The 2,098-nt window shown below is 41.5% G+C and overlaps 1 protein-coding gene across 1 annotated transcript in view; it reads right to left on the bottom strand.

Annotated features, from left to right (window-relative positions):
• The window catches only part of LOC106883898 (centromere protein V), a 7,650-nt gene that overhangs the window by 1,661 nt on the left and 3,891 nt on the right, over positions 1-2,098 (bottom strand). Inside the window, exon 3 of the mRNA XM_014935037.2 lies at positions 445-514. Coding sequence (XP_014790523.1) covers positions 445-514 — 70 coding nt within the window. The remainder of the gene's footprint in view (positions 1-444; positions 515-2,098) is intronic.

The raw sequence follows: 2,098 nt of genomic DNA, 5'->3' as shown, positions 1-2,098 counted from the left end.
GTCAATAGTATCAATTTTTAACCCCCAGTGTGTGTGTTCATTATTGATGCTATGACCCCTACCACCACCACCACCACCACCACCACACACGCGTGCTGTGAAGGCATGTGGCTTAGTGGTTCGGGATGGATTCTTGGTCATAAAATTGTGGTTTTCATTCTTGGACAAGGCAACATGTTGTGTTCTTGAGCAAAACATGTTATTTCACATTGTTCCAGTCCACTCAGATAGCAAAAATAAATAATCCTGCGATGGACCGGGGTCCCATCTAGGTAGGGAATATATATTCACCATGGAAACTGGGAAACCGGCCCTTAAGAGTCAGCATGACTCAAGAAGGTAACTTTACCACTTTTCTTTTATACCCCTTCACCAAAGTAACAGCAACAACAAAAAAAAGAAGCTATAGTTGTTTGTAAAGAAAGAAGACAATTTGAGGCCAACCTTGAGTATTTCCATATTTGATTCATGTACAATAAAATGAGTATTGTGTTTCACAAAGCAAATACTGCAACTATAAAAGAAAGAAAGGAAAGAATACTACACAGTACAGTATATTATAGTACCATACAGGTATACAAACACACCAACACTAATTGTCAAGTGGTGGTGGACAAACACAGACACACGTATAGATATATACATACATATATATATATACATATATATGAGAGATTTTGGTGTCCAGAGGACCCAAAATGTGTGTGAGGCTATGTAAGTACTGAAGGACTGCTGTTAGACTACCAGTTCGATAACGGTATGAGTGAGGAGTCTAATGTGGGTTGTGTGTGAGCGTGTATATGTTAAATAAAATGATGCAACAAAGCTAAGGCAGTGTGGAATTTCAAGGACATTTATAAAGAGAGAAGTAGTTTTACAACCTTCTCAGGAATAAATGGGCAAAGAAGATGAAGATGGTGTTTTTTGAAAATGTAGATTTACCAGATTTGTAGTCAAAGGAAAATGGCGACAAACATGCTTGGCCATAGCTCAGTACTTTTCCTTGCAAAGCATGGAATTTTAACATTCACACAAATGTTAATTGGTGCTCCATCAGTTATGATGACGAAGGTTCCAGTCGATCCGATCAACGGAGCAACCTACTCGTGAAATTAACGTGCAAGTGGCTGAGTACTCCACAGACACGTGTACCCTTAATGTAGTTCTCAAAGAAATTCAGTGTGACACAAAATGTGACAAGGCTGGCCCTTTGAAATAAAGGTACAGCTTATTTTTGCCAGCTGAGTGGAATGGAGTGACGCGAAATAAAGAGTCTTGCTCAAGGATACAATGTATCACTGGGAATCAAGTTCATGACCTTATGATTGTGAACTGAATAACCTAACCACTAAGCCATGTGCTTTCACACACATGCATACACACAGACACACATACATAAACAAATATATACATGTACAAATATACAAACATATACACACATAAAAACATATACATACATATAAAAACATATACACACACACACAAACACATATTCCCAAATAAACATCTATACACACACATACACATCATCATCGTTTAACGTCCGTTTTTCATGCTGGCATGGGTTGGACGGTTTGACTGGGGTCTGGGAAACCAGGAGGCTGCACCAGGCCCTAATCTGATCTGGCAGTGTTTCTACAGCTGGATGCCCTTCCTAACGCCAACCACTCTAAGAGTGTAGTGGGTGCTTTTTATGTGCCATGCGAACTTTCATGCTTCATGGCAGTGAAACATGGGGCATGACGGCTGAAGACATGTGTAGGCTCGAAAGAAATGAAGCTAGCACGATCCGCCGGATGTGTAATGTCGGTGTGCACACACGACAGAGGGTAAGCACCCTGAGAGAAATGTTAGACATAAGAAGCATCGGATGTGGCGTGCAAGAGAGACGTTTGCGCTGGTATGGTCATGTACTGTGGATGGACGAGGAGAACTGTGTGAAGAAGTGCCACTCCCAAACAGTGGAAGGAATCCGGGGTAGAGGGAGACCCAGGAAGACATGGGATGAGGTGGTGAAGCATGACCTTCAAACATTGGGCCTCACAGAGGCAATGACAAAAGACAGAGACCTCTGGAGGTATGCTGTGACTGAGAAGAC

Source organism: Octopus bimaculoides, chromosome 25, assembly GCF_001194135.2.
Source record: "Octopus bimaculoides isolate UCB-OBI-ISO-001 chromosome 25, ASM119413v2, whole genome shotgun sequence".
NCBI lineage: Eukaryota > Metazoa > Mollusca > Cephalopoda > Octopoda > Octopodidae > Octopus > Octopus bimaculoides.
This window is presented reverse-complemented; position numbering and strand designations above follow the sequence as displayed.